Source organism: Brachyhypopomus gauderio, chromosome 19 (genome assembly GCF_052324685.1).
Source record: "Brachyhypopomus gauderio isolate BG-103 chromosome 19, BGAUD_0.2, whole genome shotgun sequence".
Taxonomy (NCBI): domain Eukaryota; kingdom Metazoa; phylum Chordata; class Actinopteri; order Gymnotiformes; family Hypopomidae; genus Brachyhypopomus; species Brachyhypopomus gauderio.
In genome coordinates, this window is record NC_135229.1 from 16059994 (window position 1) to 16075813 (window position 15820).

The following is a 15820-nucleotide window of genomic DNA, read 5'->3' on the forward strand; positions in this document are numbered from 1 at the left end:
ATAAGCTGCTTGATCAATACTGTAATGTAAACAATATATGAAGGGATTAAAATGTAAATCTCAACAGATTCTACCGGGGAGTCGGAATTCGGCACAACACCGGATCCAATGGCACAGCGTTCTATATTCGCCAGACATTCACGAAAGAATGGGCTCGTTATTTAAAGAAATCAGATAGATTGTATGTATGCGATAGATACCTATTATGCAATTACATATTGCACAATATTCACATATTGTGAATTTATCTCCACACAATGGCTTTCAGAAAAGATAAATTTAGAAGATGTGAAAAGATCACATCTAGGAATTAACGAAGTGTTCATGTTAGTTGGTAAGCGCTTCAGTGCCAAGACAACTTTTCAAAATAAAAGTCATGGGTTAATTCAACTTTTTAACATGTGCAACTGAACATGTGGGAAGGGCAGGACTGACCCAGCCCCGCTTCTCATAAACGGAGTCTGAGTGGAAAGGGTCAGCTCCATCAGGTTCCTGGGCGTGCAGATCACCGACAGCCTCTCCTGGTCTGCAAACACAACAGTGGTGAAAAAAGCCCAGCAGCGACTCCACTTCCTGAGAGTGCTCAAGAGGAACAAGATGGAGGAGAAACTGTTGGTGCTCTTTTACAGCTCCATCATTGAGAGCATCCTCGAGTATTACATCACGGCATGGTACGGAGGGTGCTCAGTGGCAGACAAAAAGGCGCTGCAGAGGGTGATAAACACGGCCCAGGGGATCACTGGTTGCTCCCTGCCCAGCCTAGAGGACATTGCCACCTCTCGCTACCTCAGTAGGGCAGTCAGCATCACCAAGGACTCATCCCACCCCAGCAATCACATGTTTAACCTGTTACCCTCAGGCAGACGGTACAGGTTGCACAAAACTCGTACACGTAGGCTCAGGGACAGCTTTTATCCTAGAGCCATCACTGCACTAAATGTAAATTCCCAAGCCATGTGAAATATAACCCATGTAAATAATTCCCACGGGCAATATGTGCAATATTTGTAATATGTGCAATATTTGTAAGATACATTGTAATATAGCTTGTGCAATATTCAAAATATCACGCAAGTAATCCACGAAACATGTATATGCGGCACTACCTCAATTTATAGATTGTTTTATGTTATGTGTGTATTTACTGTACTGGCAAGCACCTTGGAGTAGAATCAAATTTCATTGTAATGTAAATTATAATGACAATAAAGGCAATTCTGATTCTGATGTGCACCTACAAACACAAAGGTATCAAGTACATACAAGGAGCAATGCATTTCATGTGCATCTGGACTTGTGAAACATTTCTCACATTTGTGAAAACACATCAAAGCTCAGATTTCCTATATTTTGCATTGGTGGTTCAGAATACATGGGGCTCACTGTTAAATAATATGACTTATTAAACAAAAGAAAGTGGAGTTTGTAAATGTCAAATTAGTACATTAGCAGTTCATTTAACACACCTAACTGCCATGTTTTGAGTTTATACCAGTCTGACACTGAGCTATCCAAAGCAATTGTTGATATAAAGGCATTCCGTAAAAATAAAAGCTGATTATAATAAGTATTTCTATTTTCATAAACTCACATTTCATGCACCTTATAATAAATACCTAATAATATATGGTTTCCCACATATTTTTATTAAATTTACTTGCAACCTAATACATCAGACACTTGTGTGCAGAAGTGTACATTGCATTGATTATTGCGTGCAAGCTCAGGCTCTCTGTACACATAGAAGTTATAAGTGGATGTATGAATGTGCTGGTCATAACCGATAGGGCGAATAAAAAGGGGGCAGGATGCAAATTAATTTTAGAGAAGGATTGGCTAATAGCGGGATTTATAGTTGGAGTTACCCCGCCTACGTATCCCAGTTCTGAGCCAGTTTACATAGGTCAAGTGTAGCAGATCCGGGAGCAAGATTGTGAAGTTCGGCGTGGGTGAGCTTTTACCGTGTTTATTTATTAACACGGTATTAACATTTATTAACTAGTTAGCATGCATTGATTATAAACGTGACTAGTTTCCGAGCTAGATGTGAGTATTTTTTTACTATAGTTGCCTTTTCGAACCTGAAATTAGACTTTACTGATGTTGTGAGATTAAACTAACCTTTATTTCCCCCTTCAGGCTAAGTCTAACCCTATGCTTCATGTATGTTTGGAGTTCAAGGTATGTCCCACTGTGTTTAATGAGTTATCTAGTTAGCTAATGAGCTAACCATATAATTAACCGAGAGACCTTTTGTCGTTATAGCTACTGTAACTAGTTAACTAGCTACCATTAATTTCCAAGCTACCATTAATAGCTTTGTCTTGTGTGTGTTTTTATATATTTCTGTATAACGTTTCTCTGTGGTAAACTGCTAAAACTCCTCGGTTAGCATTTCTCGTTTCTACAGCCCGTTGGTTAGGCTGAAGCAGAGCCGTTGTAGTTGCCGTTTTGCGCTACACTAGCTAGCTAACTGGCTCTGTTTCTATGGCGACAGCACAGCTGCTTGTATCTCAGTAGCCAGCGTTAGCTAATTAGCTATCTTGGCTGATTTATTCGAAATATTTAACAGCGAGATTTGGTTAAGACATTCGTCGTGAATTAATCGTAGAAATTAAGTTGATAGCTGCCATAGCGATAATTAGCTAACGTTATCGTTTGACGTTGGCTGTAACTTTTAGCTTGTAGATTAATTAACATGTCAACTCAAATTATTATTCTTATTATATTATATTATAATATATTTTATTATACTTAAATTAACGTTTTCAAATTAATTTGTTTGTAGACATTTGGAAATTTGATCTAAACGTATTGTTCAACCCACCTTGAAACTAGAAGTAATAAACCAAAAAGAATAACGTTTATTTTATGACGCCGATTTATTGCACGAGAAGAGGCTGCTCGTGCGTTCTTTCCCGCTCCTTCCCCAGACCCACTGACTGGGCAAACAGACATCACACTTTAACTGCTTTTACCACTCGTGTGTATTAAGTGAGGTATGATAGTGAGGATGAGGAGCAGGACTGCAGCAAGACTGTACATGGCTGGGTTAAAGTTGCTTAAGTAACACCTCATTTGCAATCTTTGGCCGAGTTGCCCCTCTGAAGGGGAAAAATTACTTGTATCGACACTTGTATTTTCTTTTTCAGTCCTTATTGACGATGTTTGCAGTTCCTGATCTGCTGCGTGCACATCCTATAACCACTGTGGATACTTCTTACCACCTGTGTGGACATTAGTCCATAATCTACAGGGATGTTCGACTTCTCTTTTGATGGTCCCACATCTAAAATGCTGTTTGTGGAAAATGTGCTGTTTAGCTTTGCTTAGCTGTAAATGGAATGTTAACTATCTTCTTCTTTTTAACTTATTGTTTATTGAGGATCAAGTAATATTCATAATTTTACAGTCAGGGCTTAAATTTTACAAATGATTAAGCACCAATTTCCATTGGCAATCACATACACTTCATTCAGATTAGGAAGGAAAGAGAAAAAAAAACTTTGTTTATTTATTTATTTTTAAATATATATGCATATACATACACATCTCAAAGCATTATCATAACTGAATTATGTAGAATTTCAAACAGTCAAATCTAATTTCTAATCAAATATGCCCACTTATTCCCCGCCTTAATTTAGATAACTATTTGATACTTTCTTACCTCAGTTTATCCTCGTGGTTTTCGCTCTGCAAAAACACAGCTCTATTTGCTGGAGGGTGTCAAAATGTCAGAACACCAGTACAAAGCAATAAAGGTTCTGTTCAAACCTTTACATACATTTGATCATTTAATTCGCTAAATGTGAAATGCTTAGGTTTTACTTTTAGTTAGTTTCACAGGCAAATAATGTGCAAAACGAATACGAAAACGCAGGTTTTCAGCCTCAGATTATAATGAAACTGAGCGAAACAATGTAATGTAACCAATGTAACGTTAACAACAGACAACAGCAAATCGATCAGAAAGAACTTAAATAGGAACAAGCAAACGCCATAACACACAGACGACACGGAGAACGAGACTCATCACACTCAAACCGCTTACGGGCGCCATGTTTTACCTCATTTTAACTCACAAAAATGTCCGTGTTACAAACGTTTTTGCATGAATAATGAAGCAGGCGCAAACCTTAATAATAATAAACCCTAATAGTACCCTTTACAATAAAGATTCTTTAAACACCTATTAAACTGTAGCGACTAGTACTCCTCTCAGCGAATTCCCTAACAGACAGGCACTTGGCCACTCAGGGAGTTTTAGCCCTTTAAGTGACACTGCGGTGGAAAATAGTTTTCCTCCTCGGGATTTTCTGGATTAAGCAGTTTCTGCCTCGTTTCCCGAACCCGCTTCAAAACATCTCTTAAAGTATGTTTTTATTATAAAGGCAACTGATATCGAATATCTACTTATCATAAAAATTGTGTTTGTTCCAGCCGCTCTCCAGAAGCAAATTCCTGGAAGCACCCACATAGGATTTGCTGATGCAGTAAAGAAATGGTTAAAATACGCACCAGAGAAAGAAGGAGGAGTTCCAAGGAGAAGATAAACATCAGGTACTCATTCTTACTCTTACAGGTACTCTTATGTGTGGTTGAACAATGAAAATGAAATTTCAAATAGTGCGTATACAATAATCTAATTTCAATTCTATTCATATTTATTCAGCTGCAGTGGCGAAGTAGCAAGACCCCTTGACCAGTGAAATTCAACGTTCTACATTTATTAAAATAAATTTTCTTGCATAAGTTATTTGTGACTGTGATTGTTGTTTATTATTATTATTATTATTATTATTATTAATATATTTGACTACTATATAACTAATACACTAATTACTCTATTAATTAGTTAGTCTATTAATAATAGACTAACTAATTAACTCATTGATTATAATTCCCTTTATGGGCATCCTGCTGTACATAAAGCAGGACTGGATTTTAATAAAAACAATATTTAGATAATGGTTGAACCAACGTTGATCAACCGTCCAGTGTCAACCGGTTTTCAACGTTGATTCAACGTAGAACCGTATGTGCACTTTAGCGTTGAATCAACGTCACATTTCAACGTTGATTCAACATTTATACGTTGAGCAAGACAACGGTGAATCAACGTTGATTCAACGTTCTTTTGCTATCTGGGCATGCATCAGTGTGTCGCCCTCACAGCTGATGAGGTAACCGGGCCACGACACACACCGTTAGTGCAGGAGAGAGTGTGGACCGGCTGGGGAGACCCATGTTGGCCACTCCTGCACTAGATAATGATTCTGACTCCTGTAATCAGTAGTAGTCTGACTCGTAATGATATTAACTCCTGTAGTCAGTAGTAGTCTGACTCGTAATGACATTAACTCCTGTAGTCAGTAGTCTGACTCGTAATGACATTAACTCCTGTAGTCAGTAGTAGTCTGACTCGTAATGACATTAACTCCTGTAGTTAGTAGTCTGACTCGTAATGACATTAACTCCTGTAGTCAGTAGTAGTCTGACTCGTAATGATATTAACTCCTGTAGTTAGTAGTCTGACTCATAATGACATTAACTCATGTAGTCAGTAGTAGTCTGACTCGTAATGACATTAACTCCTGTAGTCAGTAGTCTGACTCGTAATGACATTAACTCCTGTAGTCAGTAGTAGTCTGACTCGTAATGACATTAACTCCTGTATTCAGTAGTCTGACTCGTAATGACATTAACTCCTGTAGTCAGTAGTAGTCTGACTCGTAATGACATTAACTCCTGTAGTCAGTAGTCTGACTCGTAATGACATTAACTCCTGTAGTCAGTAGTAGTGACTCATAATGACATTAACTCCTGTAGTCAGTAGTCTGACTCGTAATGACATTAACTCCTGTAGTCAGTAGTCTGACTCGTAATGACATTAACTCCTGTAGTCAGTAGTAGTGACTCATAATGACATTAACTCCTGTAGTCAGTAGTTTGACTCGTAATGACATTAACTCCTGTAGTCAGTAGTAGTCTGACTCGTAATGATATTAACTCCTGTAGTTAGTAGTCTGACTCATAATGACATTAACTCATGTAGTCAGTAGTAGTCTGACTCATAATGACATTAACTCCTGTAGTCAGTAGTAGTGACTCATAATGACATTAACTCCTGTAGTCAGTAGTAGTGACTCATAATGACATTAACTCCTGTAGTCAGTAGTAGTGACTCATAATGACATTAACTCCTGTAGTCAGTAGTCTGACTCGTAATGACATTAACTCCTGTAGTCAGTAGTAGTCTGACTCGTAATGACATTAACTCCTGTAGTCAGTAGTCTGACTCGTAATGACATTAACTCCTGTAGTCAGTAGTAGTGACTCATAATGACATTAACTCCTGTAGTCAGTAGTCTGACTCGTAATGACATTAACTCCTGTAGTCAGTAGTAGTGACTCATAATGACATTAACTCCTGTAGTCAGTAGTAGTGACTCATAATGACATTAACTCCTGTAGTCAGTAGTAGTGACTCATAATGACATTAACTCCTGTAGTCAGTAGTAGTGACTCATAATGACATTAACTCCTGTAGTCTGACTCGGTGGTGTCTTGAGTTCTGGCCCATCTGCACTATTACAGGATGAACTCTGATCAGAAGCACTTTGTGAGTTGCTCTGGATAAGAGTGTCTGCTAGTTGCGTTCAAACAATCAGATAGCTACATCTAATTGTATAAATAGGTAAAATTACATTGTCATGGCAGCATGATTCAGCATTAAGAGGTTTGAAATAGCAACTCCAGTAAAATATGAGCTTACATACCTGCGTTTTGGCCTCAGTACCACAAGTTTCCACAGACGGAAACAGGACGTGGAACACAGCTCAACCACAACCGGGTCCTGCCGCCGAAGATCAAACATTTCCGGGTCAGCAGATCGTCGCCATTTTAGGAGCGAGACGCTGCGAGGAGAAGACGCGTCTGAGAAGGTGAACGCGGATAAAACACCAACACGCACCGGCCACACAAACACTACAACCCTAATGTGGTTTTGATCGTGTGATCGTTTTATTTATGCGGCCTAACACGTTCGCTGCTTTTGCGCTAGACACGACTGAACGTGTATGTTTTAGTTAGCTGGGTGGCTAAGTGTCTCACGTAGCTACAGAAACACTAACGCTGTAATGACGGACGTGCTGCTGGATCTCTCCTGTCTGTCTGATCTCTCCTCTCCTGTCTGTCTGATCTGTCCTGTATATCTGATCTGTCCTGTCTGTCTGATGTCTCCTGTCTGTCTGATCTGTCCTCTCCTGTCTGTCTGATCTGTCCTGTCTGATCTCTCCTGTCTGTCTGATCTGTCCTGTATATCTGATCTGTCCTGTCTGTCTGATCTCTCCTCTCCTGTCTCTCTGATCTCTCCTGTCTGTCTGATCTCTCCTGTCTGTCTGATCTCTCCTGTATATCTGATCTGTCCTGTATGTCTGATCTGTCCTGTCTGTCTGATCTTTAACTGCTCTTTAAATGTAATACGTGGCTATTTCTGTGTCCTAGTGCACCGTCTTGGGTCTGCTGCCCAGCATTGTTTAGTCCCGAGGTTTCGGGCCGGTGGTAACTCTCTGATCTCGGGATGGATTTGCGTGTTTTTGGCTTTCTTCGCTGTTTTATTAATACTATAATGTGAAGGTTTTGGTGTCTTTAGTACATTTATTGGATCCCATGCTTTCTTATTTCACCTATATCAACTTAAGTTCTTTCAGCTCGCAGAAATAGAATAAAAGTATACAAATTGATGGGAGGTTTAGGAATATTTCCGCCTTGTTCTGGGCCCTGCCGTGTTATCCAGTAACATCCGTTTTGAACATTGCATGGAATGTCCTCTTATTTTGGGTTTGTTGCACTAAGCTCTGGGGATCAGAACCAGAAGGTGAGAGATGTGGGACCAGGGAGGACAGCCCTGGCCGCAGTGGCCATTAAACCAGCAGCAGTGGATGCAGTCGTTCCAACATCAGCAAGACCCAAGTAAGTTTATCTTGCTGTTGGTCTTCATTGTTATTCTTATAGCTGAATGAAGGCGGTTGGTAGTAGTGCAGTGGTTAAGTGCACAGGATCCCTTAATGAGTTTGTTGTTGTTTGCGTGCCCTGCAGGTCAGGTGGACTGGGCAGCCCTGGCACAGGCATGGATAGCACAGAAAGAGTCCAGTGGTGGACCAGCGGAGTCTCAGCCCCCTCAGCCCAACGGGCAGGACGTGCCGGGCCTGGACACGCACAACAGCCACACAGCCTGCCAGACCCACTCCGGGTTTGGGAGGATGTGGCAGCCTGGTTAGAACAACATGATTCCTTTTCCAGCCAGAATACGTTGAAATGGCTGCTGTGCTACTGTCTCCTTGTGTTTGTTCTTACTCTTACAAACCTGCTTCTTGGTTAGAATGGGGGATGCATGGGCAACCACCACCTCCCCCTGCAGATCAAGCGTGGATCCCTCCAGGGCCAGGACCTATGGATGTTGTTAACCCGTCTGAAGACAGTAACAGTCAGGACAGTGGGGATTTCCCTGGTGACCCCCACCACAATGTTTTCCCTCAGAACAGTCATGATTTTGGTGGCCAGCCTGAACATTACCCAATGCCCCCAATAGGAGTCAACCAATTTGATTACCAGGTATGAAATCTGACTGAAATTCTTTTAAATTGATGTGTGTGCTGTGCATTTCCACCTTATACCAAATTTAGTTAATATAATTCTGGAATGGAGCACAGTGTTGAGTTCTGGCCTTTCTCACGAGCAGCACGGGGCAGCAGCGGGGGCGTATGGGCCACCTGGCTCAGCGTTCAACCCGCCATTCTGGCCCGATGGACCCCAGAACCGACGAGACAGGCTCCCAGGATTCAGACCAGACCGGCCCAGGTCGCCCAACCAACTGGGCATCAAACCAGAAGCACCAGCTCTTGGTACATACTCCTGCCATAGGGACTCACTGCTGCAGAGGATGTGTGGCTCCTGTCTTCATGGAGGACACTGCATGGCCTTTAGTGGTGACATTTGCTCCTACCTGTGGTTCAGATGCAGTGAAACGCAGGACCCTGCCGGCATGGATACGAGAGGGTCTGGAGAAGATGGACCGCGAGAAGCAGAAGAGGCTGGAGAAGGAGAGGCAGGAGCAGCAGCGTGCCGAGCTGCCGTCCCACCACCACCATGAGCTGCTGGAGGAAGAGGAGGATGGGCCTCGCGTGCCACGCAAGAGCAAGTTTGTAAGCATCTCATTCAGAGCAGCCCTGAGGTTGCTGCATGCACATTCTCTCACATTCACCCTACTCACACGTCCTGTGGTCATCTACAGCAGTACTGCACATTCACCCTACTCACACGTCCTGTGGTCATCTACAGCAGTAGTGCACATTCACCCTACTCACACGTCCTGTAGTCATCTACAGCAGTACTGCACATTCACCCTACTCACACGTCCTGTGGTCATCTACAGCAGTACTGCCCATTCACCCTACTCACACGTCCTGTGGTCATCTACAGCAGTACTGCACATTCACCCTACTCACACGTCCTGTGGTCATCTACAGCAGTACTGCACATTCACCCTACTCACACGTCCTGTGGTCATCTACAGCAGTACTGCACATTCACCCTACTCACACGTCCTGTGGTCATCTACAGCAGTACTGCACATTCACCCTACTCACACGTCCTGTGGTCATCTACAGCAGTACTGCCCATTCACCCTACTCACACGTCCTGTGGTCATCTACAGCAGTACTGCCCATTCACCCTACTGACACGTCCTGTGGTCATCTACAGCAGTACTGCACATTCACCCTACTGACACGTCCTGTGGTCATCTACAGCAGTACTGCACATTCACCCTACTCACACGTCCTGTGGTCATCTACAGCAGTACTGCACATTCACCCTACTCACACGTCCTGTAGTCATCTACAGCAGTACTGCACATTCACCCTACTCACACGTCCTGTGGTCATCTACAGCAGTACTGCACATTCACCCTACTCACACGTCCTGTGGTCATCTACAGCAGTACTGCACATTCACCCTACTCACACGTCCTGTGGTCATCTACAGCAGTACTGCACATTCACCCTACTCACACGTCCTGTGGTCATCTACAGCAGTACTGCACATTCACCCTACTCACACGTCCTGTGGTCATCTACAGCAGTACTGCACATTCACCCTACTCACACGTCCTGTGGTCATCTACAGCAGTACTGCACATTCACCCTACTCACACGTCCTGTGGTCATCTACAGCAGTACTGCACATTCACCCTACTCACACGTCCTGTGGTCATCTACAGCAGTACTGCACACTCACCCTACTCACACGTCCTGTGGTCATCTACAGCAGTACTGCCCTCTGTTCAGTGTGAGTGTTGAGGTGAGAATGTTATAATGCCTGGTGGGTCAAACAGCCAAATGTCAGGCAGGGGGGAAGTACCCAAAAATATAGGACTCTTCCACCAGCTCCTAATCGCTCTGAGATTTCTCTGACGTTCTGTATGTTTCTGATTATAGGATAGTGATGAGGATGAGGATGGTGATGAAGGTGAGGCCAGAGAGGATGTGGCATCGCGGAAGTGGCCGGAGTCTACCAGCAGGAACTCGTCACCTGCGCCTGAGGAACAGAGCGAACCAGAAATGACTGAAGAGGAGCGAGAGTTTCAGCTGGTCAGCCCATACCGCACCCCTCCGACCACACGCCCCGCACCCCTCCGACCACACGCCCCGCACCCCTCCGACCACACGCCCCGCACACGCCCCGCACCCCTCCGACCACACGCCCCGCACACACCCCGCACCCCTCTGACCACACGCCTCGCACACGCCCCGCACCCCTCCGACCACACGCCCCGCACACACCCCGCACCCCTCTGACCACACGCCTCGCACACGCCCCGCACCCCTCCGACCACACGCCCCGCACCCCTCCGACCACACGCCCCGCACACACCCCGCACCCCTCTGACCACACGCCTCGCACACGCCCCGCACCTCTCCGACCACACGCCCCGCACCCCTCCGACCACACGCCCCGCACACACCCCGCACCCCTCTGACCACACGCCTCGCACACGCCCCGCACCTCTCCGACCACACGCCCCGCACCCCTCCGACCACACGCCCCACACACACTCCGCACCCCTCTGACCACACGCCTCGCACACGCCCCGCACCTCTCCGACCACACGCCCCGCACCTCTCCGACCACACGCCCCACACCTCTCCGACCACACGCCCCACACCTCTCCGACCACACGCCCCACACCCCTCCGACCACACGCCCCACACCCCTCTGACCACACGCCTCGCACCCCTCCGACCACACGCCTCGCACACGCCCCGCACCCCTCCGACCACACGCCCCGCACCCCTCCGACCACACGCCCCGCACACGCCCCACACCCCTCTGACCACACGCCTAGCACACGCCCCACACCCCTCCGACCACACGCCCCACACCCCTCCGACAACAGGCCCATCATCACTTTGGCCATCACAGCATCACCGTTCCCTGTCTCTTGTTGTAAACAGATGCTCCTGACCAAAACACTTCTAACTGAAGTTCTCCTCGAGGTCACCAATGAAGAAATCCTCCAGGTGGCCAAGGAGACGCATCGCAAAGCCACCAAAGGTCTGCCACTCTTTCTCTTCTGCCCATTCAACTGTGCCTGCCTGTTTCACAGTGAAGAAAGGCCACGGTTCCTCACATAGTAGAATTACTCAGGCATTGTTTGATTTCAGATATGTGAAAAACTAATTTATGACTGGTGTATGACTTTAGTAAAGCTATGTGACAGACGACAGTGTCTCCCCAGCCATTCTCTGCTAATGCAAACGGAGAGGAATAAGCAACAAAGAGAAGAGAAGGGCATTGAGACTGAGTCTTTGTTCGCAAGTGCTCCAAACTGTCCTGATCGATCTCGGAGCAGAACTCTCACTGCTATACCAGGGGGATTCCTGTTTCAGAGAGACACTCCATTAGTACAGAGTGGTTCTGTACCTCTTCTCCACTGTTTACTGTGTGTGTGTGTGGGACAAACTTTGTTAACCCTTTTCTTCTCTCCATTTTGTTTTGTTCTTGCCAAAGGCCACGCTTGTGAATAGTGAATATCTGTACCCTCCTCACTAGAGACTTTGAGAAAATGGTGGCTGTATGTGTTTTAACATGTTGTTCCTGTTGTTGATGTGAATCAAAGCTCCTGCAAAACAGCTGGCACAGTCCAGTGCACTGGCTTCTCTCACCGGCCTCGGTAAGTGCTCACGGGCCTCAGATCAAGCGGGTGGGTGGGACCAGGCGGGTCGGGTTGTGGTGGGACTGGTCTCTGGGCATAACTTGTTCTGTCTGCCACATCTCTTTTGTATCTTTTATGATGAGCTGTTGTAGCAGATCCTCATGCAGTGGTTAGCCATCTGCATCTCAGTGTCTGTGAGGTTATCAGACTACCTGTCCAGGTTGTTAAAAGCATGCATGCTTTATGATGCGTGAGGGCACAAGTGAGCGAGTAGAAGGAAGACATGGTGGAGGCGGCGCTGTGTCGGGGCTGACTGCTATAAGAGGGGCTTTGTCCCTGCAGGTGGTCTCGGAGCATATGGTTCAGACGACAGTGAGGATGAGGAGCGCAGTGCGAAGGGCTCCGAGTCGTCCGACACGGATGAGGAGGAACTTCGGCACCGGATCCGCCAGAAACAGGATGCATTCCGCCGCAAAGAACGGGAGCAGCAGACGCTGGAGACACCAGTGAACTCAGGTCTGATTACCTGCACAGAGCACACACTTGATCACCCACACTCAACGGGTCTGATTACCTGCACAGAGCACACACTTGATCACCCACACTCAACGGGTCTGATTACCTGCACAGAGCACACGCTTGATCACCCACACTCAACGGGTCTGATTACCTGCACAGAGCACACACTTGATCACCCACACTCAATGGGTCTGATTACCTGCACAGAGCACACGCTTGATCACCCACACTCAACGGGTCTGATTACCTGCACAGAGCACACGCTTGATCACCCACACTCAACAGGTCTGATTATCAGCACGGAGCACACGCTTGATCACCCACACTCAACAGGTCTGATTATCAGCACGGAGCACACGCTTGATCACCCACACTCAACAGGTCTGATTATCAGCACAGAGCACACGCTTGATCACCCACACTCAACAGGTCTGATCAACAGCACAGAGCACACGCTTGATCACCCACACTCAACAGGTCTGATTATCAGCACAGAGCACACGCTTGTCTGATGACCCACATGCAGGTATACAGCACATGTGCAATATCTGATATGCATGCACACACTCTGCAAAGGTCCGCACTTGCATGTTCACAGCACAGGTCTGATAACCCACATGCCTGCATGTAGCACAGGTCTAATAACTTGTTCGCATGTATACATCATACATATGTGTGTGTGTGTGTGTGTGTGTGTGTGTGTGTGTGTGTGTGTGTGTGTGTGTGTGTGTCTTGCAGAAACCTCAGGAGGAGTGAACAGGGAGAGGGAGAATTCTGAGGATGAGCAGTCAGAGCCCAATCACAAACAGGAAGTGAGAGATAGGGAGGCGGAGTTAGTGGTAGAGCGGCGCAGATCACGTAGTGAACCAGAGGTCAGTGAGGTCAAGCGGATGGGGTCAGGAAAGGAGCGTGCGGGTGGAAGCGTGGATAGCAGCTCACCTAATGAACGCCACGGTCACAGCTCTCGCTCTAGCTCGTCTTCCTCCTCCACCCAGTCTTCCTCATCATCGTCTTCCTCGTCCTCCCGTAGCTCCTCTCGCTCGTCCTCACCACGGAGGAAGAGGAGGCGTAGCCGCTCTACCTCCCGTGGCAACCGCAGACGTAGCCGCAGTTCCCACAGGCAGCAGTCGGAGCGTGGCGTCCGGGGGAGGAGGCGAGGCAGCCGGAACCCCAGCCATGAGCGCTCCACCCACCACAGGAAGCGCAGCCGCTCTCGCCTGCGCCGCTCCAGCAGGGGGCGCAAGAGCGGCTCCAAGGACAGGGCCAAAGCTAGCCGCAGCTCCAGCCAAGACAGACGTCACAGCAGGGATCACAGACGCAGCCGCAGTAGCAGCCGCAGTCGCCGGAGACTCAGAACAGCCAGCAGAGACAGGAGGAGGGACAGGAGCCAGAGTCACGAGAAGGACAAGAAAAAAAGGGATAAGGAGCTAGAAAAGAAGAAAGAGAAACAGAAGGGCAAAGAAAAGGAGAGGGAGAGAGAAAGGGGGAGAGAGAGGGAAGATGGCAGCTCTGCTCGGGAGGAGGAGAGCAGGTATAAGAGGAGGCGAGGGAGTGAGATAACAGACTCCCACAGTGGCAAACTTTCCCGTCAGGACAGCAGGTCCAGTAAGAAGAGCTCGGTCAAAGCTAGCAGGAAGTACTCTGACTCTGACTCCAGCAGGTCCCCGTCCCCTGAGCTTAGCAAAGGAAAAAAGGCAAAAAAAAATAAACATAGTCGATCAAGATCAACGGAAAAATCTCACAAGTCTGGTAAGAAGGCAAGCCGCAAACACAAGTCTAAGTCGCGATCAAGGTAGTATCCATTTTTTCTCTCCTTCTTAATATATTAATCTATGTTTATCTGTCTGTGGTCTATAATTACAGATTATATGTGTGTTTCTGTTTATTTAATCCTGTTTGATGAAATGTTAAATTCTTTAGAATTGTACTAAGTACTAATGATAGTACAATAGAGGGCGCTGCTCTCAAGTGCAGACATGGCTTCAGTTTAACACTGCTGCTTCTCCTTTAGTGTTAATGCTGTAGCTGTGAAAGGTGTGACTGGGTTGTAACCTCTGGATGTCTGTGTGTGTGTGTGTGTGTGTGTGTGTGTGTGTGTGTGTGTGTGTGTGTGTGTGTGTGTGTGTGTGTGTGTGTGAGAGAATGAAAATTGCACTAAGGACATTTCCGTGGTTCTTTTGCAGGTCTGTGTCTCCCAGCCACCGCAGGCGCTAACAGCTCGGCTCTTCAATCACTTATTTTAAAATTCCATGAGTTTAACGGGCTTGTCTCATTATGGAGGCAACGTTGTAGGTGAACTCTCCACTCTTTCACTCCCCCCAAACTCTCAGTGTAAATATGTGATATTTTTTAACTGGTGTCTGCAATACAGGACATTTTGAATGATAGGTTTTTGCCTTGTGTTATGCAAGTCTCAGCATTAGGTAGTTACTAGACTCTTGAAGCTGTAATGTTTTAAAACCCTCAGCAAGAGGAAGTGGATTCATATTTGTTGTAAATTGTTCAATAAAACAATGGTTACTTCTCTCCAGTCTCTGCCTTCTATAACTTGAATAACTCTTGCCGTCACACAGGCTAATACAGGACACTAATAATCAGACGCGTAAGCATCATATAACACGTATAATAATGGGAACTACTCCACTCTTATGGGTCTGTATATGAAACCATAAAGGAGTCCTGACAAGCATTCACTGTTCCTTAAGGTTTCTATTATCTATATAATTATGGATTCTGGCCAAATGTATAAAAATAAGGTTGACGATTAGAAATACCTGAACACTATATTAGGGGCTTGCCTGGTATACACATGGCCATGTACACAGATTTGGTTTACAGAAATATCAAGGGTGTAAAAAAAAAAAGTGTTCTAAATTGCTTTTAAACCAGTTTCATTTAATTATAAATACAGGTGCATCTCAATAAATTAGACTAAAACATTTCAGTAATTCAATACAAAAAGTGAAATGCATAATAATTCATGACAGAGTGAACTATTTCAAGTGTTTATTTCTGTTTGTTGATTAATTTTAAAACCTAAAATCATTTCATTTATATGTTATATGACCAACTGAAAAAAGA

General features: G+C 45.6%; 1 protein-coding gene and 1 long non-coding RNA gene across 2 annotated transcripts; both read left to right on the forward strand.

Moving 5' to 3' along the window:
- The first annotated feature begins 1483 nt into the window (after nucleotides 1-1483).
- Nucleotides 1484-4713, forward strand: LOC143482889 (uncharacterized). Its single transcript, XR_013122320.1, has 3 exons — nucleotides 1484-2181; nucleotides 3153-4563; nucleotides 4676-4713. It is a non-coding gene; the product is annotated as an uncharacterized LOC143482889 (long non-coding RNA).
- Nucleotides 4714-6830: 2117 nt separating this feature from the next.
- pnisr (PNN-interacting serine/arginine-rich protein) lies at nucleotides 6831-15265 on the forward strand. The gene is made up of 12 exons (XM_076981468.1): nucleotides 6831-6947; nucleotides 7861-7977; nucleotides 8104-8280; nucleotides 8387-8619; nucleotides 8747-8909; nucleotides 9022-9209; nucleotides 10503-10655; nucleotides 11520-11619; nucleotides 12185-12238; nucleotides 12563-12736; nucleotides 13478-14531; nucleotides 14923-15265. Exons 2-12 carry the CDS (start codon nucleotides 7890-7892, stop codon nucleotides 14951-14953), a joined length of 2415 nt encoding a protein of 804 aa, XP_076837583.1. The 5' UTR covers nucleotides 6831-6947; nucleotides 7861-7889; the 3' UTR covers nucleotides 14954-15265.
- Nucleotides 15266-15820: the final 555 nt, after the last annotated feature.

Coding starts and splice junctions, on each gene's coding strand:
- pnisr (XM_076981468.1), top strand. CDS start 7,890: ATGTGGGACCAGGGAGGACAGCCCTGGCCGCAGTGGCCATTAAACCAG. Junction 11,620..12,184: donor GCATCGCAAAGCCACCAAAG/GTCTGCCACTCT, acceptor TGTGAATCAAAG/CTCCTGCAAAACAGCTGGCA. Junction 12,239..12,562: donor GGCTTCTCTCACCGGCCTCG/GTAAGTGCTCAC, acceptor TTGTCCCTGCAG/GTGGTCTCGGAGCATATGGT.